The sequence below is a fragment of the Epinephelus lanceolatus genome, chromosome 9 (genome assembly GCF_041903045.1).
Source record: "Epinephelus lanceolatus isolate andai-2023 chromosome 9, ASM4190304v1, whole genome shotgun sequence".
Taxonomy (NCBI): domain Eukaryota; kingdom Metazoa; phylum Chordata; class Actinopteri; order Perciformes; family Serranidae; genus Epinephelus; species Epinephelus lanceolatus.
Window position 1 is genome coordinate 20,874,358 of NC_135742.1, and position 27,361 is coordinate 20,901,718.

Below are 27,361 nucleotides of genomic sequence, written 5' to 3' on the forward strand. Positions count from 1 at the left end.
GTGCCTTGTCATGCTGGTGGAATTTGTAGCACAGTGTAAATATGTGGCCCTCACAGGAAAAAAGTAAAAACCTGAACATAGCAGTTGTGGTGGTTTCTTAACGTCCCCTCTTAACGTGGCTTGTCAATAGCACTGAACTGCAATACTGCAGTTATTGCAACAGCCTTATGTGTAAAGCTGTCATCATGCTTTTACAGTTGAACAGCAGAGTGAGTCAGACTGTAATACAGATCAACATGAGGCAGTGGAAATCTATTAAACAGCTTGATTTGTTGTATTGCTCAATGTTGCAGTGATATGAAGACAGATATGAGCATGATTTACATAATGCAACCATTTACAACTAGTGAAATCAAAGCAATGCTGTCAGAATTAGAAATAGATTACTTAATTCTCTGATTTGCTCATGCCTCTTCTTGTATTTTAGTAGACTGCGTTCAACACAGCGAGACAGGAAACACTGACATCTGACAGCAATGCCAGGGACTGCTGTAGCTTTACTTGTGCACGTGTAAGTTATATAATGTTGTCAGCCTTCCAATGTGGGTTCATATCTTTGTCACAACGCAATATGTCCAGGCGTCAATACCTCCTCATGCTTGTTCATTGTCCGCTCTCCACATTGAGGGGAGGGGGGGAAAGAATGATGTCACTCCACGAGGTCTGTGTGCTTTCTCACCTGGTCCAGCATTTTGTGAATGTGAATTTAAAGGAAGTACTTCGTGTGGAGTCTTAGGGGCAAAAAAAAAAAAAAAAAAAAAAAAAGAGACAAAATTTAGTTTTCAGTTGAAGGACAGTGCTGCTTTAGAAGAGAAGCCACAACAAAAATAATTTCACGGTGATCTTTTTCCATCTGCAGTGAAGGACTGTCTTTGTGTGTTTAGAGAGAGGAAGCTGGCTGTCAAGCAGCCATACAGACTGACACAAAGACAGAGAGACAGAGAGAGCGGGAGAGAAGCAGAGAGAGAGTGTGCACTGGTCAATGCTCAGTAGGGGCAGGAAGGAAACCTTTCAATAGAGATGCACTTCTGATTTCTATTCAAATGACACTTTCTATCTACTCACCAATCAACAGGCCTACCACCAACAGAGCGCGCACACACACACACACACACACACACACACACACACACACGCATTATTCAAAGCCCCAAAAGTCTGGTTGGATCTGGTTTGTCCCCAGCTGTCAGCTGCTGGACCCCATCACACACACACACAAAATAGCATAGCATCATATTGCCTCTTGTAAAATGTCAGTGTTGCCATGGATACGCCCCTCTCACATCCCCAAACCAACAAACAGTCGGCCCTTCACGATTAGTTGGGAGGTTAATTGAATTGTAATTCATCACTGGACAGAGACAAAGATTGAGAGGCAAAGCGGGAAAGAGGGATGAGAGACTATAGATTGAAATGTAAAAGAACAGCGAGTTTATCATCTTTGCAATTTAGCCGTGACTTCTGCGGAGAGGAGGAAGGATACATCTAGGAGAGAAAGATGAGCAGAGGAATGTCAATGCATCAAGAAAGCCACCGTGTGCTCAGTATTAGTGCATTTTTGTGTGTGTGTGTTTGACACAGTTGTTTGTTAGGCAGTTAGATAAATGGGCAAACGAAGAGAGGATGGCAGCAGAAGGAGGGCTTCCAGGCTCTGAGTGATGGAACGACCTTAGAAAATGAGATGTCTTTGGTCTCTATGGCAGCTAACGAGACTGTTCTGTGCATTCACATCAGATAGCACACACACAAAGATGCGGGGGACGGACAGAAACATGGAAGAGGGAGGCAAGGAAAGAGAATGGGGCGTAAGGCTAAATGATTTTGGCCCCCGGTTTCCATGGCAGCTAATTTCAGCTCCAGTCTTCTTTGTGGGGAAACAGAAAGTGAGGAAGGCCAAGAGGCAGAGAGGAAGGAGAACCCAGTGACTAAGACAGAGGTAACAAGAGGTCAGTGTACAGGTGCGGCTGTGAGTGACAGTGTGTTTTGAATGGCAGATGAAGGCTGACGTACAACACAGGAAGAAATGGAGGTGGTTTACAGCAATGAGAGATCTCCATGAGAGTTGTTTGAACATAAAACGCATCCTAGTTTTAAAATGCTATCACAGATGCAGACTTAACTCTGCTGTCAAGACAAAGCCACAGCCTGCCTCTTTCATTTACCAGCCATTTCCCAATGCCTCTTGAGTGTTAGTTTGGGTAAAAGGCCTCATGTTGCACACAAATGACTCATCCGCTTTCAGTCACAGTCAGAACACACACTGCATAATATAGGGAATAGGGGAGCTTTATTGCTGTGTTCACACAATGAGCGACAAAGTAACAGGCTATAAGTTATTTCCAACGAAAGCCGGTGACATGAAGCTACAAAAACTATCGAAGCTGAGTTGGCCTCAACCTTTTCTCAGCACTCCAATGACGCCGTGAAGCCTCAACCATCGATATGTGTTTGTTTCTAGCTGTGATACTGTTATTTAGCTAAGTTAGCTGATGCTGTGCTAGCTTTCTGTGTATCGCTGTGCAACCAGGGATGCAATGAGGTGGCAAAATTTGATGTCCAAACGGGTTCAGTTAATCAAAAGCATAAATATTTTTCTGAACAAATAAAAACTTTAAATGATGTTCATTTGAAGTGCTTTGTTGCAAGTAGCAGAGACACAAAGCCTGGGGCAGCTACAGCGTGTCTGCTGTTAGAAGATGGTTTTCTGAAGCTGCAGTTCAAATGAGAGTAAACACAGAAACACATTCACAAAGTTTCTATACATTAACCATTGTCAATGTCCTCAGTGCCACTGCACTCAATAAGGCAGCCCAGACAACATGCTGTTGTTACCTGCTCAACCTTTTTCCCCTTCAAGGGTGGTGGCCTTGTGGGTAACCTGTGAGTGTGTGACATGTACTTCATGATGTATATGTAGGGAAGCAGCTCTCTCAGGGTGTCTTGGTGAAGACAGCAGGCGGCAAACAGTGATAGCAGTCAGCAGAATTAAGTGTCTAGATGAGCTCAGGGCTGCCGCTCAACCTCATGAGAAGGCCATGTTTGTTGTTTTGTGGTGTAGACTGCAATAAAGCCATCGTTGGTGAATGGCATCCGAACGCCTCGTCATCCTTCCTTCTGCAGAGTGGTCCAGACTGCTAGAAACTAGTTACCAGATAATAACAAACCAAGCAAAAATCAGTGTAAATGCTAGCATGTTCCCAGCTACAGTTCGCAGATGGTAAGCTGTCACTGAGAGAAGAAACACTGTCTGCACTCCCCAAAAACTAAAGCATTCTACTTCAGTGAGACACACTGGGAGGCAGGTGATGCTATGCTAGCTCAGTGCAGGACAGTTAGTAACGCCATAGAAGATCCTACAATACCATACAGGTCTGGTGCTTGGAGTCACTTTGGTTATGCTGTGAACAAAAACAAACAGGATGTCACGTCTGCTTCATGACAGTAGGTTACATCAGAAGGAAACCTTCAAACGTGTCATCTCATTTACATCGACATCACCCCGACGTGTCAATGCTACAAGCTAAGGTCATTCCTGCAGCGTTTAGGCAGCCATTCCCAACTGATTTAGACAAAGCAAAAGAATCACTGTGGCCTAGGTACATTTAAAGTCACAGAAATCATACCCCACTCTGTAGTGGAAAAAGCAGGCTTTATAAACATGCTTTATGTATTCCAGCCTTGTTACAGTATTCCTTCACAAACCCATTGCAGTCAGACCATAATTCCCAATGTTAGTTTTAATACTTTAAAACTACAATATTACATTTTATATTACATAAGGAGCTGATTTTGCTTATATATATGCTGCTAAGAAGACATCCCAGAAGATGGGTCACTCAAGTATAGCTCCATCATTGTTCAAAGTAAAAAAAAAAGTCTTTTATGATTTTAAATAATAACAATGTATAAAATTATGCAAAATTAAAAACAAAAAAAATAATAATTTAATAAAAAAACAAGGACATTTTTTGGCATTTCTACTTTTTTGCTGTGACAAAAAATAATCTGTACTTAACCATGAGTTTTGTGAATCATTACACCCCTGCAAAACATTTACTTCATTCCATACTTGAGCTAATTTCTTTAAAATTAAAGTCAAGCTTTTCAGATCTGAACAGCCCGAGTGCTGAAAATGAGAAGGACTCTTTCACCACTTTGACTTCCAACTTTATTGACTTAATTCCCCACATACATATAACTAGAACCAGCAAACAGCCCGGCGCAATTTCACTTCGTCAGAGCTAACAAGTTTGAATTCGTCCTCCGAGTCATGTCATCGGAGGACACTGAATCCTTGTTGTGTTAATCAAAAGTAAATGAAATAATACTGATGAAACATTCATAAAAGAGGCCAAAGATTCAACGGGGGGTTGGTTGGAAATGCAGGCCCCTTCAATTAAGATTGATAGGAGCATTATGACTAATCAAATGAGCCTTTTTCTCGTCTTACTGTGGGAGAATCATTTTCACCCATTATGAGAATGCAGCAAAGTAGCTTTTAGCTACTTTACACTGTATGAACTGTGGCTAGTAAAGACAGTTAATCATTTAGCAAGTTGTTTTTTTTTTTTTTCTTGTCACAGGTGAAAAGGAAATGACTTGCATAAGGTGGCCAGTGGGATGTCATGTTGTTTACTGGACGTGCAGACAATTGTATTCACATTAGCTATGACAACTCGATAAAGAATGGCTTCCTGTGGGACTGCTTTGGAAATGTTCTACCCCCCCCCCCCCCCCCCCCCCCCCCCGGTAGCTGAGAAATGTTTAATGTAGCTTAAAGCTTTATATCACAAGTACTTTCTTTTTTTTTAACACCAAATTCAATGATTTCCTGTTGCTCTCTGCAGTAAATCAAATTCTATATCAATAATGTCCAGTCTCCAAACCAGTGCTTTGACTTTTCTACTGGTGCTGACACTTTTCTTTATGTTTGAGTTACAGACTGAGGCTCCAACAGAGGAGGGGGGTCCTCTAAATCTTTTAAACGCCACATTAATGTTTTATGAACAGAGAAAATCATCTAACATTGCGATGTTCTGAGGAAAAATCCAAAATGCCCTGATTACAAAACTCAAGTCGTTCATTTCTTTGCACTCTGAATGAAAACCCTGCTTCAAAAATAGATGAGGATAGAGAGAGTGAAAAACATTCCAGTTAGATGGAGAAGATTTTCAGAACAACGGGTGTGGGTTCAATTTTAATTTGAAAAAGTGCTGCCCTTTAAGCATGAAGTTTTTTTTTCTTTAATGTGTTTACATTATGACAGTGCGTTCATCAGTATGACAAAGTCTGATTTAGTTATTCTCATCACACTCATGCAGTCAAGTGTTTCACACACCCTTTAGGCATTTGCTTCATGCTGACTTTAGCACTATACAACATCATTACTGTGAATCGCAGCGAGTTCCATTGTGTCACAATAGATCAATTGAAAAGACGACAAATCTTCTAAATATATTTTCAGTCAGTCTAATCCATTGAAGCTTTAATTAAGAACTTGAGAAGACAGATCATTTTATTATCATTTTTATACACATCCAATTTTGCATTAGCAGCCCTCATTATTAATCTTCACTGCTACTGAAGCATTTTCACCACAATCTTTTGTATCACACCAATGCAAGCCAATATTCTGAGGAAAAGGGTGACAGAATAATATATATATATATATATATATATATATATATATATATATATATATATATATATACATACCTGCAGGTAACTACATTGAGAATGCAGAATGCATACAAGCTGGAAATAAATCCCCCCCTCCGTCCTTTACGCCACCATTTCCTTTGTTTGTGAATTGGTTTACTGATTTGTTGCAAATGGAAAAGGTTAACAGTCCACATGTCTCTTGTCATTCTCTAAACTAACACCACAGCATCCCATGTGTGTTTTCTCAACTCTGTCTATAAAGTATCACAGCAATCAATATTGTACAAAAGCAGCACTTGCAATGTCTGCCCAGTAAGCAAAAGAGTAACTAGCATACGTCTGATGTAATGTATGTCACTGAGCACAGGGTCATGTGCCTGGAAATGCTAAAAGTCAGCAAATGAAAAACCACCATTCATTGCCTCTGTGACTTGGTGTGATGTGTGGTGCTGTCCATGGTGCTGAATCTCATCAGCTTTTACAGTACATGTGTGTGGGGCTGGAGCCTATCCCAGCTGACATTGGGTGAGAGGCAGGGTACGCCCTGGACAGGTCCCCAACTATCACAGGGCTGACACATAGAGACAGACAACCATTCACACTCACATTCACACCGATGCCAAATTAAGAGTCACCAATTAACCTGCATGTCTTTGGACTGTGGGAGGAAGCTGGAGGAGCTGCAGAAAAGCCACACTGACAAAGGGGAAACATGCATGGGAGGAACCAGAATCCCTCTTGCTGTAAGGCGACAATGCTAACCACTGCACCACTATGCCAATTTCTGGTTAATCAATTATTTTTTATTTTGTATAACAGCTTGATTTGTTTGACCAACAGTCCAAAACCAAAAGGGATGCAATTTGTGATGACATAAAACAGAGAAAATCTGCAAATTCTTGCATCTAAGAATTTGGAACCAAACAATGTTTGGCTTTTATTTATTTTGTTTGTTTGTTTTCTAGATAAATGACTCAAACCAATTGCTACCAATTTTAATAAATTGGCAGAATAGTATCAGAGTAGTTGTTAATTAGAGCTCACAAAGTTCTCATAAAGTTTCATAGGGTTTCATATAAGAAGTATTGCAAATTTGTACACGTAATTATAAGCCTGTAATGTGTGCATAACCAGCACATTTGGGAAGCCTGCAATAACGTGACCCATGCGTTGATGGGAGTAAACGAGGAAGGATCCCGAGTGGTCCAGTAATGAGGGAAGGTTGGGGTTGTGAATTGGTCACAAAACCCAGGACTTTCCACCAGGTAGTTCCCCACGAGACCAGTGTTTAGAACTGTGTGAACTTTGACTGACTTTGGGTCAGTTTAAGGTACATCCTCACCATGTTTCTTTTCCTAAATCTAACCACTGTATCCCTGGAGCCTATCCCAGCCGACATTGGGTGAGAGGCGGGGTACACCCTGGATAGGCCACCAGACTATCGCAGGGTTAACATATAGAGACAGACAACCATTCATGCTCACCTACAGACTACATTTAGACTGGTTTACACTTGTAAGTCACAGATAACAGTTAATTGGTTTTTATTATATACTAAAACAGGTTTTTGTGAGATAGATATTTGGTAATCATATTATATATATGGGTTATTTTGTGTGTCAAAGTTAAAAGGTAATAACAATGGTATATTTAGAAAAGTCTTAGGTATGGTATATATAGAGTAACTATACACTGACAACTGATTTTCATTATTTATAAATATTACTTTCTTTCTGTATGTCTGCTTGTTTGTATGTTCATGTCTTTTTTTTGTACGTGTTTCGAAATAAATATCAATATCAATTCGTGGGTCACTAATTCAAAGGATATCATATGACATCATAGATGCCGCATGGACTGTCAAAACTATTAAGTTTTCTACCTGCACACCTTCTGAGGAGGGAGGGGATTTTTTCCTGTCTTTCTTTTTTTATCCATGAGTGTGGCAGCGTGTGCGTAAATGTGGCTGTGTGCCCTGTGTGTCAGGACTAAGCTGAGATGAAAAATAAGCTGAGACAACTATTGAGTTCCCTCCCTCCTGTGGTCTCCCCTGTTCTGCCTTTCCTCACACCCCCCACCTTTCCATAGACTGTTATCCAATTAGGTGATTCTCATTGCTTTAATCGATGGAGACATGAACGGGCACACACTGACATGCATACAGACACCACACACACACACAACTCCAAGTAATGCCTGGCCCGGTTACTATGGAGATGGGGGTGAGGGTGTAGGGAGTGAAATGTGAATATAAGTGACAGGAGCAGATCCACAATTAAGTACCATGCAGGAGGGAGACGGAGAGGGAGGGAGTGTGATTTAATCCAAGCCCCTTCACACACTCCTGAGACAATTTTGTACACACACACACACACACACACACACACACACGACCCTCAGGGCAGAGAACTCAGTACATTCATTTGGATAACACATTTAAATAGATAATTCTCTTTAAAATCTAGTTGGACGGCTCTATTGTACTATGGTCTGCATTGTTAGAGATATGGTTATTGCGATGTGCCATTTTTTATTACTCATTCCGGTATAATGGTTCTATTGCTTCATGGCTAAGAGGATTTTTTTATTTTTTTTTAAACAGAGGGCAGTCATAATGTAGTGCTGCAGAGATGCAGGCTAGACAAAGAGCTTGGGACTCTCTGGCATCCTCTTTGAATTGTTGTCCTCTTGATTTGAAACTAGACATGATCCTCTAATAATCATGCGTCCATTAATTTCTGTCTTTGTGCCACATTACCACTGTAGTAGCCTATATCTAGGATTGAGCAAGACAGTTTGTACAAGAATCACGCAGATAGTGAATATGTGACTAAGTACAGGACTTGGTGAGGTTCACAGATGAGCCAGGGGGGCAGGTTTTTGATGTAAGATGTATTAAAAACAGAAGGTTATGGTGAAAGAAACAAATTCTAATTAAATTAATGAACCTTCATTCTGCAGAACCTTTAATGACAGCCGTCAAAGTGTGAGAGACCCACAAAAATATGAGCTTTATACTGAGAAAAAATATATATAGAGAGAAAGGTGGGCCTGGGATAATATTTCCACCAAGCTTCAGATATCCAGTAAATGTCCATTTATGTCGAAATTAGGGCTGCCCTCTAATAATTGAGAAGGCGAAGGACGAACTCAAGGTGATATGTAAACTCATCTTCATTGGTCGACTACAAACATGACGTATCATCTGAAACATGTCGGTAGCTACATGCCCATTAGCCACTTAGCACAATCATTACTGCTTTGCTGACAGTGTCATTAACAGGCGGCTCGCTCAGTGTGTGACGTGCACTTGTAGAGAAAATATAGGCCTATATTAATGAAGGTTCATTAGTGCGGTTTTGTATTTCTCTGTAATGTAACACAGTGTTAACTATGTTACTGATACTATTCTTTCTCACACCTTCAACTCAAACCATTGTGTTGCCCCGCCCAAAACATATAATTTAATAATTCAATAAATCAATATCATAAACATGTGGGCGACTAGTCAACTAATGACCCTAAATGGCGACTATTGGTCGACTATGAAAATTCTTAATCAGGGAAAGCCCTAGAAGTAATCTTTGTAATTTCAGTGATTTTTATTGTCTTGCTATTGTATGCAGCTACAAGCTTGCACTTCTGCCAGTGTTTACCGAAGCACCTGCCTGTCATCGCAGTCCTGGACTGTGGTAGCAGAAGAGGCTGTTGAAAACTCTTTTTTGGGGAAACCTTTTTGCGAGTAGGCAATTATCAGGGCGGTTACCGCATGGTTGTGTGAAAGCAGCTCTATGTACATTGAATTATATTGCATTACCTTTTGTAGGTATAAGTACGATCAGTGAATGAGAACAGCCCGTCACACAACAGCTGAAGGGTCTTCATGTGGTGCTTGATTTATTTGGATACATGTTACTTAATTAGTCAGGTTTCTATGCAGCATTATTACATTATCATTTATATTCCAGCTTGATGATCTCCGACTCATCCCACCACTGAACAGCACCTACTGAGCTCTGCTTTAAACAGAATGTGTCTGGGAGACTGTCTCAAGTGCTGATTGCATAATGAGCTTCTACCTCAGTAAATCTGGTGCTAATTACATGTAGATTGCCAGCACAAACTGAATCAAAGACAAGGTGCAAATTAGCCCCATACGCTTTTATGTACGTAAACCCAGCCTTTAGAGACAACATGCAGTTCATGTCATTTAAGTGAAAGGACATTTATGATTTTTCTATGTACACTTTCAACACTGACTGCAGTATACTGCATGGCTCTTGGGCAGAATCTAAGCTAATTAAAGGTAACTGTAACATCTGTTATTATTTCATAATTTATAACTACTTGATGTAATTTCAACCAACACACACACAGAGGGAGAAGTGGCAGTGACCTTGTACTGTAAGATCAGAGAGTTTAATTCTCTGCCTGATAAAGAAACAGCAAAGCTTAATAGTATTAACATTTTTAAATAATTAAAATATTTCAGACTGATGTAACCAATTGCTTTTTCTCTCTGCTTAAAAGGGTGCCAAGCAAAGCACGTGACACCATAATATATGAGAAAACAGACAGAGACAAAGACAATTGATCTGCTGGCCAGGTTACCAGTTAGCTAGACAAATACACAGATAGACAGGCGGATAGGAAGACAGGCAGATCAATTCATCAGCCAGCTAACGACACAAACAGACGGGCAAACAGAAAGACTGGCAGGCAGACTGGCAGGGAAATGAGTCAGGCAGTCTGTTCTGTACCAGGCAGACAGGAAGACAGGGAAGTATTCATCGTACCTCCCACAAATGTGGACAGACCAGCCAACAGACTGAGAGATTTGCAGGCCTGCAAGAGTTAATCAGTTTGTCATTGAAAACGAGCTGGTTGAAGTCCCAAAAGATGAGTGAGTGGCATCTTATACGTCCGTAATAAATTCTGCGCTGCCAATAGATACTGAATGCTCTTGAGAAACCAACTTAGATACTCCTCGTGAGCTCCCTTTGACAGCCAGCATTACTAGTGTGTCTGGCAGCTCCACGTTGTAACTGTGTCTGTATTTATGAATGTGATGTATGAGACTGCTGGGAAAGAATGTGCACAATCAGTAGAAAAGCATTCCCCTTAACTGGAAAAAAAAAAGTTGAAAACAAGAAGTTACAGAATACCCCAGCAGCAGGATTACTTAAAATAAACTATAATGTAAGAGAGGTTAAAAATGCACGTACAGTACAGACAGCAACACATACTGCAAGATTCAGGAACATTCTGCTGGCTCACTCTGCTCAGTCAAGGAGCAAGTGTTCAAATGCTGCCTCCTGCTGTGTTGTCACATCACTCTTTACTCACTGTCTTCATTTCACACAGTGCTGATATCCTAAATAAGACACTTGAGATGCAAGCTGCTCGCTGACCTCAAAATAAAGAAAGGAGGAACAAACACAGACATTTATCCCTCATGCACACAAAGCCCAGATAATAAAACTACTCAGGATGGCGCTTCAAAGAGTTATAGCCTGACTACCAAATAACATTGCAGAGCCCTTAGACCTTAGAGACACACAATGTGACATACATTACATGCACAAAGTCATCGAAGCCACTCTGAAAAGAGAGGCACTTACAGTTTGACCACCATTGTTTGCTACAGGCAGAGAGACTGATACCTGCGATGAGGAAATAAGCTCACATACAGTATGTCTTGTCTCTACCCTCCCCTTCACTCTTTCAGCCAAGGCTGATGTAATATTTCTTTTGTATGCGTGTGTGTGTGTGTGTGTGTGTGTGTGTGTGTGTGTTTATTTCAGTGTGTGCGCTGGTGTTGATAATGGGGCCTTTGTATTTGATTATCAGTTAATTAAATCATTGAAGGGAAACAAAGTTGTGGCATTTTTTTCATGTTGCCTCTTTAAATCCATCAGTTTTGGTTTATCTGATGTCAATAAGACAAATCTGCCAAGAGGTGAGAACAGTATATGATTAGAAAGTTTCACCAGATTTATTGCATTTAAGCGTAATAATCTTCTGATGAAAAGCTGTTTTAATCACATTAAATGTTTTTCTACCCCCTTTCTTTGTCTATCTTAATGATTCACTTTATTCTGTACTGAAAGATGGACTCACGTGCTCACCCTGCTATGACACAAATCTCCTTTTGTGGCTTTGCAGTGCAGGTTGCAATTTGAATAGGCTTTAATATGAGTTGTTGCTCCGTTTAAACAAATCAAAGGCTAGTCACTTATGAGTGTTAAGGTACTGTGCTTTGCTTGTCTGGTTGATTTAATGTGGCGCTAAATTATGCTTCAGTGTTGCACACATTAAAGGTCTCATTTTTGTGCACAGAAAAAAATAGAGATGTCTACAGTATGCCACTGTCAAGAATAGATAAAGACAATATATCTTTTGATTTTGGTGTTGGTTTCCTGTTAATTGTATCAGTTTAACATAGAGAGGAAGAGAATTAAAAAATGAGCACATAAACAACGTGGAGCTTTATCAAACCAATAAGTAAGCACTGTGTTTGCCTGTACTTAATGCACTTGTATTTTGGTTAATATTTTTATAATGTAAAGAAAAAAAAAAATTGCTTGATAATTCCAAAAGGCAGACAGGCAGTCATGGTCGATGATCAGTTTATCATCCCAATTTACTGTGTGACAGCATACTAGCAGCTCCATGAGAAACTTGCATTCACTGCAATAAGGATATACAGTAGGACCCCTGTCACTGGTCCATGAGGGCAGTAGGGCTGGGTATCCTTTAAAACAGTTGTTCCCAACTGGTGGGTCCTGGTCCAATAATGGGTCCCAGGTCCCCTCTGAATGGAACCCCCGAATGTGATAAGTTTCTAAAAAACACACTTTATTGTGAGGTAAAGTGTATATCCGGCCCAGAGCTTTTACTTTGAAGTGCCATTCCCTGCTGTAGAGTGAGTAACTAATGGTCAGATACTTAACAGAGATAGCAAACTAGCTTAATGTCATGGCCAAACGTGAGTATGGCGCTGAATACAATGAACTGTGTGGACCTTGAACCAGTGACTAAGGAGAAATCTGGACCCCATGGCTGGACTAGTTAGGAATCACTGCTTTAAAATATTACACAGTACCCTTAAAATGATACCAATGCCAGTAGAGTACTTTATTCGATTCCCATAATGTGAACAAGGTGGGGAACTTTTTGGTAGCATCTTAGCTGAACTGCCAACTCTATAAAACACATCGGGTTTGACTTGACTACACCACAGACTATGGGTTGTAGCTGTTGCTACAGGCGTGTGAGCTTTGCACCTGGGACAGTTGTGAGAGTCCACCTGGCTACACAAAAACAAAGACAGGGCTAAGTGTTATAATCATACGGCTAATGTTATCTAATGGTTATTAAAGGGTTTAACAGCACATTTGAACATTTTTTGTGTCCGTTTGAGTTTGTTGTGACCATTTATCAGCTCCCTGTTTGATATTAGCTATTGCTGCCTGTGTTAGCGCTTGCTAACCAGGCAGACACTGAACTGATCGTTCGCCGAGGCAGCTGCTCCGGAGATGGCAGCAACAGAAAGTTTGCCAATCAGGCAGGGAGTCGGGACCATTTGGAATCAGACCCCCATTGCAAAAAAAGATGCAATTTGACTATAATCTGACTGCAGACATTTTGATACTACTTGGCACAGAGTTATTTCGGATACCCAGCCCTGATGGGCAGTGGTTGTTCCGAACCCAGATAGCCTGATCTTAAGGCCAAATAAGCCAATTCCTGCTTGTAATACTGTGTCTTGAATTAATGCATCAGTTAGGTGGTCCCTTTCAAGCTATTGTGTGAATGTCTATGTTCTGTGAAAAAAACATTTCTTTCTACACTGAAGATAAGTATGAGTCACCACTGAGTTCTGAAGAAACTATTACCATTTCTCAAAAAGAATCCAGAAGCGAATGTTTTTTGGGGGGGTTCTACCTACTTCACAAAGGCTTTTGGATGACTGTCAAACACAAAAACAAATGCCCTAATTAGCCACTCACACAATGCAGTTGAAAAGAATGGGTGTGACACATCCTCCGTGTTGTTAGATGAGTCATAAGCCATGCTGGCAATGCCAGTACCAGTGCTGTTCCCATCTCTTGCTGCATTTTGTAATTTGCAGTATTTCAGGTTTAAAATAGTTACAAAGACGAAGGTGCCATTGAAATTTGCTTGGTCATCGGGAGTAGTTTTCTTTTTGCTGTTAGCTGCTTTAAGATGAGTGGGAGGAAGTGAAAACTTGCACTTTTTATGACTCATCAGTAAACTTTTTATCATCTTTGACTACAAAACACATCACAATGACTCTACTGAGATTACAGTGCCTTCTGATGATGAAAAAAGACCCCATTCAACATTTACTTTGAAATGTACACAAGCTTGTTTGAAGCGGGAACCCATTTGTTCTTCCACTTCTATTTCTTTGAATTAAATCATTTAAAAAAGTTAAGAGTTGGGAGAAGTGGGGTAACTGGTGGTTTGTGTGTTGCCATTTCAACACACTGTAAACTAGATCTCTGTAATGCCAAAGTGCCACCCAGTCCCACCCACACTCATATCCTCTCTCTGTCAGTCTAGTTTTAATTTCAGTTCCATGTTATCATAATTCCTCTAATGCCACATTTAACCTGCACACAGATAACAGTGTTGGTAGCAAGTAAGTCTGCTGCTAGAGTTCCAATAATGGAGAGCAAATAAACCATCAGATAAAGGTCTGATGAAGGCCCTGTGCTGAAACAAGTGAGCAAATTTCTATTATGATATGAGCCAAATAAAGGTGTGGGTATTTTGTTCTGCTCAACTTGGAAATGCAACATGTGATACCTTTTCACATTTCTTTGGAAATATGCTCATTGGATTTTGTATTTAGCACTACACTAAAATAACCTTGTTAAAGCACAACCTCCTTTACCAATGGAGTACTGCAGGAATGAGTCGTAAACCCCAGAAATAAGTTAGCATGTTAGCACTCCTGGCTCCCCCGTCTCAAAGTCAGCGGGTTTTTGATGCCTGAAATAAGTTCTGTGGTTAACACAAGCTCAAGAGATTTTCATGGTTCGTTCTACGACATTAATACATTAGTAAATACCCCATCCATGACTTTTAAGCCTTTAAGTGTCTTAGAAAAGGCGACTGTTTACAAGTGGCACAAGACACTACAGAACTTTATCATGCCAAACACAGCTTTACAGCTTTAATGTGGTGGTGACATTACGTCGTGATTGTGGTGTAGTTTTGTTTAAAGTCTAGCCTTAGCTCTTTACTTCTGCCGATTGCAACAACACCTAAAAATCATAAAAGTAAAGTATATTTTTGAAGATTTTCTCGTTGAACAAAACATGCAAATATTATAAACTCTTGTTTGCTGCAGAGTTTATCTTCTGCAATAGTTAAATCCAATGGAAGAATCACTCAGGCTTTCTGTCGAGGGAATCAGGGCAATGCTAACATCCGGGCTAGCCTATACACGTCATCCCTGCACAACTCTTTGACAAATAAAGCTGCTCTCACAACTGAAAACCGTAAACATTCAATAAACAACATACAATATACAATGAAAAAATGCTCTTAGGTATCCTTTGTATTGTGATGCGATGAAGCATCAGTCATAAATCATGTGACAGTATTTGTTATCTTTTTTTATAATTCAAATTTGTATTTATCTATTCATTCAAATCTGAGCAAACAGACAGTACTGTATACCATGTCACCATGTATATGGTGACTACTGTCCTGTCAGGCATGCATAATTAGGCTACTGTTGTCTGGGTGCGCAAAGGTGAAGTGCACTGGTCTTGTCATACAAAGTTTGATGGAGTGTCAACTGGACAGTATGGAGATATTTGCATCTTGAAAGCCAGACTACAAATGTAGATAGACAGGGAGAAACACACGCAAGCCTAAGACGTGGTAAGATACAATATTCCTCACTATATGAAGTGACTGATAACAAGATCTGTATAATGGATTTTAAAGTAATTTGTCAGGTTTTTATTTTGTAGAAAATTGATCTGTATTTATAGCGTGATGGGATGACAGCAATGACGTGTGTGGTATCACTGGAAAGCTCTGGTCCTGCACTTTCATGTGATATGCGTGGTATTTCTGTGCGAGCCTGCATTTGTGAGTAATCCATCCAACAGTAATGTCAGTGCAAAGCTGTATGAAAGCTCTGTTATACATAATTTTAGTGTAACTTTATCATTACTTTTCGCTATGAGAACATTGGACTACCGACAAGTGCTTGGTCTTGTCGGAAAGCTACGGTTCCGCTGTTTCACGTGATATGTGTGGCTTCTCGCTATAATGCACGATCGCGGAGAAAGTCCATAGAGAAAAACAGGTGTGAATTTGGACACACTATGCATTGTTCGGGCCCATAGGGTTAAAGCTTTCAAATTCATTGCCGACCCTAGCTAACATGTGTTCGTACAACACAATTTCTAACATAGACCCTTTCATTTTACGAAATCTGAAGGTGATGTACTCTTTCAGAATTTGAGGATTACTCGAGCAGCTGTGAAAACCCCCACATTTATCACTGTCATATTTTGATATTTTTGGCAATTCTGTTTGGTCCCCCTTGGTGACTTTGGTACTGTCGTGCCCAACCACTTTCCTGTGTGATCCACAACTCTTTCCCAAAACAGATTAACCAGTTTACATTCCTAGATTGCATGTAGAAATGTTCCTGTTTCCGTCTGACATTTCCAATTTAAATTATAAGCCATCAGACCCACCCTGTACAACTTGGGAGTAAAGTAAAACCAAATTAATATTTCGTATTACATTTGCTCATTTAAATGCAGGGAGATAGTGGGTATGGACAGTCAATCTGATAAAATGTCATTTACTTGATAAATGTCTTCACTCTCCTTTAAAAAAACAAGGCTCCTGTAGTCTGTTGCGCTGCAGACCTCATTCTTTAAAAATGTGTAACAAAACTGTTTTCATGTGTACTGTCTAATGCAGCACTCGAGGGTCTTTTGATGAATTAGTCAGATAAAGATATCAAATAAAAATAGTTGTTGTATTAGAGCATTACTAAAAGGTTAATGACTTCATAATGTTTTGTTCCACGGGATTCTTTCAAATTAAACGCTCAATTTAGAATCAAGCCTGTTGGTTTTTCGTCGTGAATCAGCAGCTGCATTATATAACTCTTTGACAGGCTTGCATGTAAATCCAAATCTATGTACACATGGATGAAAGTGAGTTGTGTGAAAAGTGTATCTACTATTTTACCACCATGTATCAACATCCCAGAGTCTATTTCCTGCCCAAACTACATTTGCATGAGATAAAATGCCTGTCAACATCAACATAAGCCAAAACAAAAGGGAAGGGGAAAGAAATAAAACACTGCCCCATCCTCAGCTGACTGTGATGTAGGTCAACTCAGAGGGCATGCCAGCCATGCGTGAAAACCTAGGGAACATTAAAGACAGAAGCTGACTTTGTGCCAACTTTTTGATGCTGTGTTTTTACATGACTGATTTTTCTGTGCCTCACTGTTCTCAATTTATTGTAGAGGTCAACAAAAAATAGAGACAGGACAGCGAGAGAGCCTTAAGCCCTTTTCACACAGAGCGTGCAAAGCGCAGACCTCCGCCAACGAACCCATTCATTGTGTATGTGCTACCGCAGCGCAAGAGGGCACCGCTCTGCCGCCGAGCTGAGCGGCGCGCGAGAGGGCGCATACCGTGGCATCTGCGCCCCACCAGCCCGCTCTCGAATTGAACATTTTTTAATTTCACCGCAACGTGCTGTGACGACACCTCAGCACGTCCAGTAGCAGAGAAGAGTCTGAAGTAGACCCGGAAGCGGTCACCATGGAGCTGTAGCTCCTGAACGAGCCTGTACTCCCCCAAATCCTGTCTTGCGCGCCTTGCTCTCCGCTTGCTCTGCGCCCTACCCCGCGGTGGGCGCCGCGAAAATTGCGCTCTGTGTGAAAGAGGCTTTATGCTCCTGAGACTGAGGTTCTGAAATCATACCAAGATCAAGATTTTTCTTGGATGTACTGTGTTTTATACACAATAACATTTGTTTTTCATTTTTTGCCTTGGATCAATTGACATTTCGAAGAATCCTTGGATAAAAATACTGGACAGGAAATGCTAACAAATCTCAGTTTAAACAAGATTTGATCCAAAAGATTTGTTGCATCTTTGAGCAAAAGTGAAATTTGGAAGCTGTGAAAGGATGAATGTTGAAGAAAGACTTTTCAGTTCAGTCTGTTCCTGGACCAGAACATTTCGGGGACAAAAAGGAACCATGCCAAGATGCGAATCGATGTCCTCTTTTTATATATACTTCATGTCAACACAAAAAGAACTTGAGAAATTTGACTTTGAAGCCAATGCACCTTTTAGGCCCTGTTGCTTGTAGGCACACATTTTGAACTTAACAAGGTAGTATTATCATCCTACCTTCTTGTACAGCCTGGAAGGGGTTATTCCCATCAACGAATTCCACAGAGATGGTGATCTTCTCCGTCTCCAAGATCTCGTTGTTCAAATTGAGATCTGCCACAGCGAGGCGAAACACCTCATCATCTTTCCTTGCTGACTCATCAAAGATGGCACCTATTGACAAGAAAGGAAGCAGAGAGGAAGAGAGGAAATCATTACTCAGTATTAAAGGACTTCTGGAATGGAAACAAGAACAGAGACAGACATAAGATGTTGCTGAGGCCTCAAAAGTATGCAGCCCACAAAGGTGAATTCTTTACAGAACCTAGGGCCAGGCTCAAATTCTGTCCTAGATGATTTAGCTCCACAACAACCTAAATGTGATTGTACCTTAAAGAGTTCATTTATCACCAAGAAATTGCTCAACAGTTTAAGTGTAAAACGCTGTTATTCATGTGCTCACCATTTTTGTTCCTATTGTACATTTTTGCAAAACGTGGATATGTTATATTTGTACATAATTTTGTAGCACACATGTTTAAACACAAAAATTACTACATTACGCTTTGGAAAATATCCTGCCACTTTTGGTGACACACAAGCTTCTGGAAAATGAGCCACTTTATTGGTGATAAACACCCAAGTTGAGTGCCACAAATGCCGCAGAGAAATGCCACAATGTGCCACTAAAAACACCCAAGTTCAGTGCCACAAACAATACTTGGAAATGCCATGATGTGCTGCTAAAAATACTCAGGTTAGGTGCCACAAACACCGGTGGAAATGTCACAAAGGGTTGCCAAAAAAAAACAAAAAAACAACCAGGGTGGTTGGTTTCGAATAGTGGTGTGCAGCTTGGCAGGCATCTTGCCTATACAACATCTACCATCCTCTCCACTTCCCAAGTCAGCTTATATATTACATCACTTTTGAACCGTTGGTATGATATATATGAAATGTGCAAATGTAATGTATATATGGTTTGCAGAAACTTAAAATGCAAACATTTTATTTCAGCGAACTGAACACCATATGTTGACATAAGAACAACAGCCAGAAACCTCCTTTAAGCAGCTGACCATCTTCCAATACGTTATGGGATTCTGGGGGGTGCAATAGATGACTTGTGCTTTCCAAATTTGGGAAAAGGAAGGTTGCAACTTTTGCCACATTTGTAGAAACCTCTGATCTGTTATGACAGGCTCAGTCTAGAACTGACTTATGTGTGTACAGTATGTAGCCCCTGAACTGAGACCCAGCTCGAGGAAGACAGGGTGTGAGGGAGAAATGGCTCGACACCACTGCTCATCCGAAGGTCACACACTGCCCAAGGGCACTCTGACTCAGCCAAAATGGTTGCTGCACAAAGGGAAACGGACACGGGAAAGACTGGTGAGAGCCAGCATCTGTAATGGCAGATAAAGTTCCCACTAGTCAATACTAAATTAGTCATCAAAATAAATGTCAACCTGCACTGTTGCTGAGACAGAAAAATGAGGCAACATGGGGCGTTGACTGGCTGCTAGTGAGTGGGCCATAGCTTTGCTCTGTTACACACAATTAACCAAGTGTTATCTGTTTCTCGCTTTCTCCTCTTTTTGCCTCCTCATTTCAACCCGTTTACCCCTCAACCCATTGGGCCACTAATTGTGTAAGCTAGTGCAGTGAAGCTCTGCTAACTGTATTCCACTTACCAGAAAATAAGCATCATATTTTATAGTGTGTGTTTGTGTGAGTGTGTATGTGTGACACAGGTTGCAAATTCCATTAATAACCAGCCAGGCTACATTGGCTGAGGGCTGTTTTGTACCACTTTTAGAAGACTGTGGCACTTATTTGGTCTTGTTCAGCTCTATGAATAGAGTCTGGTGCTAATACAGCAATGGCTATGGTCTGAATCCCCACAGAGGCCAAAATTACTGGAGAAAATATGATGCCTCTGTAGTGCAAAGTGCAGTATTTTGAAAAAAATTACCCCGAAAACCCACTTTTATGCTCAATTAGTTTAAAAAATGTGAGGCTAATGCCCTGTGCAGGTTACAATAATGTAATTTAACAGTGTAAAACAATCATTCTGGAAAACAATCATCTAAAAAAAAATGAATCCTAGGTTCTCTACCCAATTTCAAATAAACTGTTGATCAAATATAACTTCTGAAGGACAATCCATTGTAACACAGCCTTTTTAAACATTCACCAAACTCAAAAGCAACTGCTGTTTTTATAGGCATTTGGGAGCGGTATGCTAACTGCCTCTTCATCAAAAGGCCTCATTAAGTATGTATCCTGCAATAATTTGATCCATCAGCATTTGGCAAATGTAAATACCCTTTCCACTGATTGAGCCTTGGTTGTTTTAATAATCATGCAGTATAGATGAGGTGAGACAAACAGGTCTGGACAAAGCGATAAAGAGTGAAACACAAAGACTCATTAACTATTCCATTAGGGATAAATTATGAATGGGGGTTCCAATCAGTTTGAAGATGGCACTGCTGGGGAAGGATTTGTACACATTTTAAACTGGCTCTGCGACACTGGAGGACAATGTTAGGTTGTGTATGTCTAGAGGACAAACGCATGGAGGGAGGAGGGAACTGTATATGTGGCTTTAAACTAAGTCTCTGAAGAGCAAGTCAAACAAAAGGTGGATACATTTATTCAGTGTGCGCTGCAGGCACTTGGAGCCAGAGTTGTCTGCACTCCACAGTATCCAAAACACCCAAAAAATATGAACAAACCCTCCCACTATAATGGCTTCTCTAATCAGGGCTTCCACCATGGAGTTGCCATAGTAACCTCGCTCAAGCTTCGAGACGTATGTTAAAAGCTGCACAGTACTGCAGACCGCTGTCTTTGTATGTGGTTTGTTTTTTCTTTCTTTGAAATATCCCATCAGTTGTCTGGGTCTGGAGGCCGCAGCAGTCACAACGGGTATTAAAATGGAGCAATATTTGCCACATTAGAGCTATTAATCAGTCATTTCCCCTCCTTTTTTACCACATCGTCTCTTTCTTCTTTATCTTTTCTGTTTGATACATGTTGCGCCTGTGCAGTGATTCATCAGCAACATGTATGCGAGTACAAGACTAGGTCAGTGCCTTGTATATGGCTGGACTGTGTATGAAATGCTGGAGGGCTTTTAATTTGAAACAGAAAGTGGCGACATTCACTCGGTCACGGACTAGCTCTTATAGTGATGGACCTGTTGTCACGGTCCAGCCAAAAAATTAATATTAGACACACTCAGACAGCAGAAGGGACCTGCTTTCTCTGGAGCCATACCCACTGATCAATTAAGACAACCCTTCCCTCTTCAGCTCAAGTCGGTGATGAACGTCCCCACATAACTGGTGGAGGCTGAGCTGTCTCGCTGTGATAGGAGAGTGTGGATGAAGCTTTGAGGTGTTTTACTCAATGTGTTATTTTCTTATGTGTTGCATTTCTTACTCATTTTTACTCATGTAGCAGCTGGCTAGTTGTTTAGCAAGGTAATCTTCACAGATGTACACCACTTTTTTGATTTCCAAAGCCTAAATGCAATGACCAGAAGTAAATAGCTAACCACCACCACTCTATTCATTTCAAAAGAGCAACAGCCAATGGGAAAACACCCACACTGACATCTTCAGTCACTCTGACGGCGGGTGTATCTTTATCAGTCACTCACTCAAGGACAAACTTTCGCACTTAAAGGGCTGGCTGCTAGGGGCGTAACGTGTATTCATATTGAACCGTTCGGTACGAGGCTTTTGTTTTGGTATGCATTACAAACTGAACAATACATAGAACTACTGTATTATATTTGAAAAAAAAAAAAGCTTAAACAATGTTTGATATAATGTTCTCTAATCTCTACGCCACTACGCTCAAAGAGGCAGCCCACATGACACAACAGGCAACGTGCCGTCTTCCCCTCCTACTCCTAAACAAAAACAAAAAACTCCATGCTGGGAACATGCTACGCTAAGCTAGCTTGCTGCAAGATATTTGTAACACAATTACCACATCAGAAATAGAAGATCCATCAGTAACCTGCAGGTCTGGTATTTGGAGCTACTTCGGTTTCGCTGTGAATGATTAGGAGGATGGCGAGAGAGTGGTGGAAAAAAACACACCGAGCCAAATAACAAGCCTGTTTGTGTACCGTTACATCTCTATGCTGCCGTCTAGGCAAAAGCTACACTCTTTAATCTAGCCACTTTATCACAGTGAGCAGATACAGACAGGAACACAAATACGAAAAACTGACAGACAATTTAGGAAAAAAGAAATATCCACAGGCCTAGACACAGATTTGAATCATCACCAAATGTGTTTTAAACATCCTTTCATGCCTCAAGGTATAAATAAAACTGGTGACAAAACAGCCATCAATAATAGTGGAAACTTTTAGCTCATTTGTGTTGTGTGGCAGTTTTGAATGTGCATATAGCCCACGTGTGTAGAAATTGGCCAAATGGGCAAATATTCTCAATGTGTGTTCAGCAATTCTTATATAATGGAAAAGTAAAGAAGAGGAAGGAGGAGAGTGGGTGAACGTCTGCTGTTCTTTGCCTTATTATTTTAAAACAACATCACTGCATGCTGATTTACAAACACAGACACACAAATCCTGGCTCTTCCTCCTTTCCAGTAATGTGATTGTGAGCGCAAAGGCAAACGTCACCACATAAATCAACCAGGAAATAAAAGCATTGAATCTTGCTTTACAGAGACGCCCAAGGGCGGGCACACATACACGCACATGCACAAACTCACCCTGACCTCCACACACACACACACACACACACACACACACACACACACACACACACACATCGTGTGGGCAGCAGCACTAAATCACCAACCTATTTCCAAACCATCCCTGCCATGAAAACAGCATCATCAACAACAGCGGTCAATTTGAATGGCTGCAGCATCCAAAGGCAGAGACCCCAAATTGTTTGGTTGAGTGGTATTGATCAAATGTCTGCTGGTGGTAAAGTGTGATATTAGTTTTGTATTTTGTTTATATTGATAAAGAAGAAATATATAACGTGGTTGTCTGCTTATTGCCAAATAACCTCTTCGTTTGGATGACGGATGCTGGAGGTAAGAAAAATAAGGAGGGGGATGTGTCTCCTCATGTGAGAATTTTCTTCTACAACCTTTCATTGCACTCCTACTGTAGCAGTCTAAATGTCAGTTGTCTTACCTTCAGCATATTGCCTCCTTTTTTATTTACAGTATTCAATTTTAATCCGAGCAAATCCTTATTAATTCATTACCTGCCTACTTACACTTTTAAACTTTACAGCACTGATGAAGAAATTATGCAGAGAAAGCTACATCTACATAAAATGTTTTCAGCTCTTTCTCCTTGTGCTCCCAAAATTGCTAAATACATAACATTACCTAGCACCATCACGGCCTCTTTGATATTTAATTAAACTGTTTCCAAAACAGGCAAACGATATGGATGAAAAAAAATCATAAAAGATGAAAGGATGATAATGGGCTAATGAGTCGATATATGGCCATGCAGGTCTTCCAGAGGATTTTATATCAGCTGAGCTTTATTGTTTATTTACTGACCCATGCACATTCTTCTTCACATTCTTAAGAGTCCACAGCCGTGCTGGCAGCTCTGTGAGGTTGTGTTGAGGCACAGCAGAGCTTAATGCTAGTATCAGCATGCTAACATGCTCAAAACAACGACATGCTGATTCTAGGGTGTAGCGTTATCAATGATCATCTCCATAGTACGTTGTGTAAGCATGCTAAGGTTTGTGAAACAGAACTAAACACACAGTACAGCCGTGGCTGGTGGAAATGTCACTAGTTTTGGATTTAGTCATAAACAAAATAATCTAGATGAAGAGTTAAGGGATCATCAGGGTGATTACAATTGATCCTGAGGGGGGACATCAAACTCATGGAGATGCTAGAGGACCAAAGAAAATTCCTCTTGGAAGCAATCTTGTGCTCTGAATCGCATATTGTTTTCTTTATACTTTCTGTACCTAGCCTACTGCAGCTGCCCTTACAAAGTACATACTGTTGCATGGAGTATGCATACAGTTAGGACATACTCATACATTGTAGTCTATAGTGTGAAATTTGAAGTAAAAAGTAGTATGAGATTTGGAATGCAGCAGATCTTAATGATATCACCCTAAGGTTGCCTTGGAAATACAAAATGACTTATCTTTATTATTTTGTTGATTTAGACAGTTCCTGGTCCTATTATTACAGTCTGTTCAACTGGTCATCAGTCACTTCAATGTGCTGCCGTTATCATCCATCATTGCGGCTTCTGTCCGCTGTCAATGAGCTGTCATCTGTTGCTGGCTGTGCAGAGGATTGTGGATCAGAGTAACCAGAAAAGCATGCTGGCTTGCATAATGCAAAATGCAACCAGATGCAGTAGAACATCCTGGTATTTTTGGCATACTACATTTGATATACTGTGTTCCAATAGCCATACTACCACACTATATAGTGTGCTGGAAAAAGATGTAGAATGTCCCAATACATAGTATGTCAAATGCAGTATGCCAAAAATACCAGGATGTTCTACTACATCCAGTCAGATTTGCAGTATGCAAGTCAGCATGCTTTCCTGGCTATTCTGACCCACAATCCTCTGCACAGCAGACGATACGTCACATCGACTGAGACGCAGACAGATGACAGTTGTTTGACAGTTAATTGCTGGCTGTCAGAGGTCACAATGATGGATGACAGTGCATTCAAGTAACTGATGACCAGTCCAATAGTAATAATAGAAATATTAATTGTTTAAGTAAACAAGATAATAACATATATCACAAACAAAACTGTAAAAATGACAATGACAGAGAACTGCAGATGTAATTTCACTGTCATAAATATAATATGTTATGCTCTCTGGGTTGATCTCCGTCCCTGGCGAATTCCGTAAGTGGTGTGTGTTTATTTCTCAACAGATATAAAAGCAAGACGGTCAAAGTTCAGGGTGTAATTCAATGAGAAAGTAGTATGTCCCGATTGTGTGCATAATGCATGCAATAGTACGTACTTTTTAAGGGCAGCTGCAGTACCTACTAAAAGTAAAAAGAAAAACGATGCAATTCTGAATGCACCCTTGGTATTGAGATGTACACAGTCTTCTTCACACTATGGTAGTATGGGTGTTGGAAAGCACAGCATTACCATCTGTACCAAATTTCAAGGAAATGCATCCAACAATTCTTCAGATTTTGCACACGCACAAACTTATAGTGGGGTTAATGGAAAAGTCAGACGTTTAGCAAACAAAGTAATTGTGGCAGGGCATCACCAAAGACCCATGGAAATCAGCACCAAATGTCATGGCAATCTATCCAGTGGTGAACCATCTGACAGACCAACATGGTCATTCATGGAGCGACACCACTACAAAAGGCGAAAACAGATTCGCTTTTTATGACCTGTTGCAAAAACAGATTTAACCATCACTAGGGCAAAGGTTTACATCAACATGGCTTTTGAATATAAAGGCACTGGTTTGTTTTCATGAGCTTCAGTCCACTCCTGGAAGCAGAAACATGGATACACTTTTAAAGGGGAATAATTCATACAGCCCAGCCATCCGAGTAACTACATAAAATCAGATAATGGCATTCAGGCAGACAAAGGCACATTGTTGAACGTACAAAACACAGCTCAATTTCCTTATTAAATGAACAAATTAGGATGGCACATCATCCAATGCAGAGTTATTATGTTCCCACACTCTATAAAGACCCAGTAATTAAGCCAGCTCCTTCTCAGGATAATCATTCAGCTTGAGTGAGGAAATGATTGTTAAGAATGATTTCATGTTAAAAGAGGAGGGCAACATGGGCAGGGGAGGTCACAGCAAAATGATAAATGTTACACAGTTAAAGTAAAATTAGCTTCTTGTCATTCAGTTAGACTGACAGTTTCGGGGTTGCCATCTGTTTGCCTTTTTTAGGTGAAACAGTGATGAGCTCCACCAAATCCCTCTCCATCTGACTCTGTCTGCACACCTGGCCCTTTACTCTCATTCACTCAAACTCTTGTCTATTGTTGAAATCCCCCCTCTCTCACACACACTCTATCTCCACATGTATCTGTCTGCCTCTCTCTGTCACAGAGATGACTCTGAATAGGGCACTGAAGATTTCTGAAACACCATGGGGGATCCATTTCTCTGTCTATCAAACAAACTCTCCCACCTGTTGTTGAGGTTGCAGCTGTTGACAGTAATGTGACAGGAACATTGACAGACTGACAAGGATAATGACTATGGTGGAACACACACGTACACGTACCCACGCACACACACAGGCGATGTGGTACTGATTTGTGACAAGGCTGGACCGAAGAGTTGCCGTCTCAATGTGATGATGAAAGCAAGGTGGCGGTGGCGCTGAGTGATGATGGTGATGAACGGGGGGGGTTATCGTCCCGCAGTGTCAAACGTCCACAAACACACACTCGCACACAAACACAGATGGGCGAACGCACAAACAGGCTGTTATTTACAGCAGTGATGTGCGACCTGGAAGGGGGTGCGTTTTGACACTTGGGAGGACAGCACAGAATTAATGTGCGTGTTAGCGCGCGCGCGCGTGTGTGTGTGTGTGTGTGTGTGTGTGTGTGTGAGAGAGAGAGAGAGAGAGGGAGACAGGGAGGACATAGAATTAATGGTCACAGGAGGGCAGAGCAAGCCAGTGGCGTATGGGAGGGACAGATATGAAAACAGCTCTAATATTAATCATATAATATAGGCTCTCACAAGACTCACACACATACAATGTTCATGTAGTTTTGCTGGGTATAAGGAGTAGTGATTCATTTTTTGTGTGCATGTGTATAAATGTTTTAGGTCAGCAGGAGAATGTTGTGTATTTGTTTTAGCAAGAATGTTGATACAACAGTTGATATCGCCAACATAGTGAATCATTCCTGACAATCTTTGTTCATATCCCGAACCTATGTGCTGCAGATATGAATGCATAAGCAATTCTTTAGTATCTTTGCAGATGTGAACACATAAACAACCATGACTATCTTTGCAAGTATACAACCACTATATTTTACATATAATGCCTCAGACACACCAAACCAACATCAAAGAACTAGTGGCAACAAAGGGCAAATATTGCTTTACCTCACATTGCCTGTTCATGCATTCATTTTCCACAATCGCTTATCCCGTTAGGGGGGGTACACCCTGAACAGGTCACTAGGGCTGACACATAGAAACAGACAACCATTCACACCTACGGGCAATTCGAGCCACCAAT

At 40.7% G+C, this 27,361-nt stretch overlaps 1 protein-coding gene across 4 annotated transcripts in view; it reads right to left on the bottom strand.

Moving 5' to 3' along the window:
- grid2 (glutamate receptor, ionotropic, delta 2) overlaps positions 1-27,361 on the bottom strand; it is a 723,252-nt gene that overhangs the window by 582,128 nt on the left and 113,763 nt on the right. For all 4 annotated transcript variants that reach the window (XR_013492025.1, XM_078170661.1, XM_078170662.1 and 1 more), the window contains exon 2: positions 18,102-18,257. Coding sequence is in view for 3 of the 4 variants with exons in the window: in XM_078170661.1 (XP_078026787.1) it covers positions 18,102-18,257 (156 nt within the window). In the remaining variant the exon portion in view is untranslated. The remainder of the gene's footprint in view (positions 1-18,101; positions 18,258-27,361) is intronic.